This window comes from Protomyctophum parallelum (assembly GCF_964188405.1).
Source record: "Protomyctophum parallelum genome assembly, chromosome: 13".
NCBI classification, from domain to species: Eukaryota; Metazoa; Chordata; class Actinopteri; order Myctophiformes; family Myctophidae; genus Protomyctophum; species Protomyctophum parallelum.
In genome coordinates this window covers 4,685,251-4,685,627 of record NC_139708.1, presented here as the reverse complement: position 1 = coordinate 4,685,627, position 377 = coordinate 4,685,251, and the positions used below count along the sequence as shown (strand labels likewise).

At 58.6% G+C, this 377-nt stretch overlaps 1 protein-coding gene across 1 annotated transcript in view; it reads right to left on the bottom strand.

Annotated features, from left to right (window-relative positions):
- LOC310869419 (protein sidekick-2-like) overlaps positions 1-147 on the bottom strand; it is a 173,446-nt gene extending 173,299 nt beyond the window's left edge. Inside the window, exon 1 of the mRNA XM_083780153.1 lies at positions 56-147. Coding sequence (XP_083636279.1) covers positions 56-140 — 85 coding nt within the window. The 5' untranslated portion in view covers positions 141-147. The remainder of the gene's footprint in view (positions 1-55) is intronic.
- Positions 148-377: the final 230 nt, after the last annotated feature.

Here is a 377-nt window from a genome sequence, read left to right as displayed (position 1 = left end):
GCACCCGGCCGGCAACAAACAAGAAGCGTGGATTTTAAGTATGAAACAAACATACCTTGAGCTTCGGCTTGACGGATCCATGTAGCTGACACCAGAATCCAACAGGAGACCCACACCTGTCCAGCCGGAACCCCGAACATGGTCCGCGGCACCACTGAGCCACCGGCGCGCGTTCCTCCCCGGCGTCTCCACCAAGCTGGAAACATGTTGCACGGCGGCTCCCGCTGGAGAGTCCTCCTCCTGCCTTCCAGTCCCCGGAGGAGTCCCGTGTGTGAAATGAAACTAAAACGCTGGATATGATCAAAGGATGGATGGATGGATGGATGGATGGGGGGCGGGGGGGAAGGGGGGGCTGTTGGTGAGAGGTAAGAGCTCAG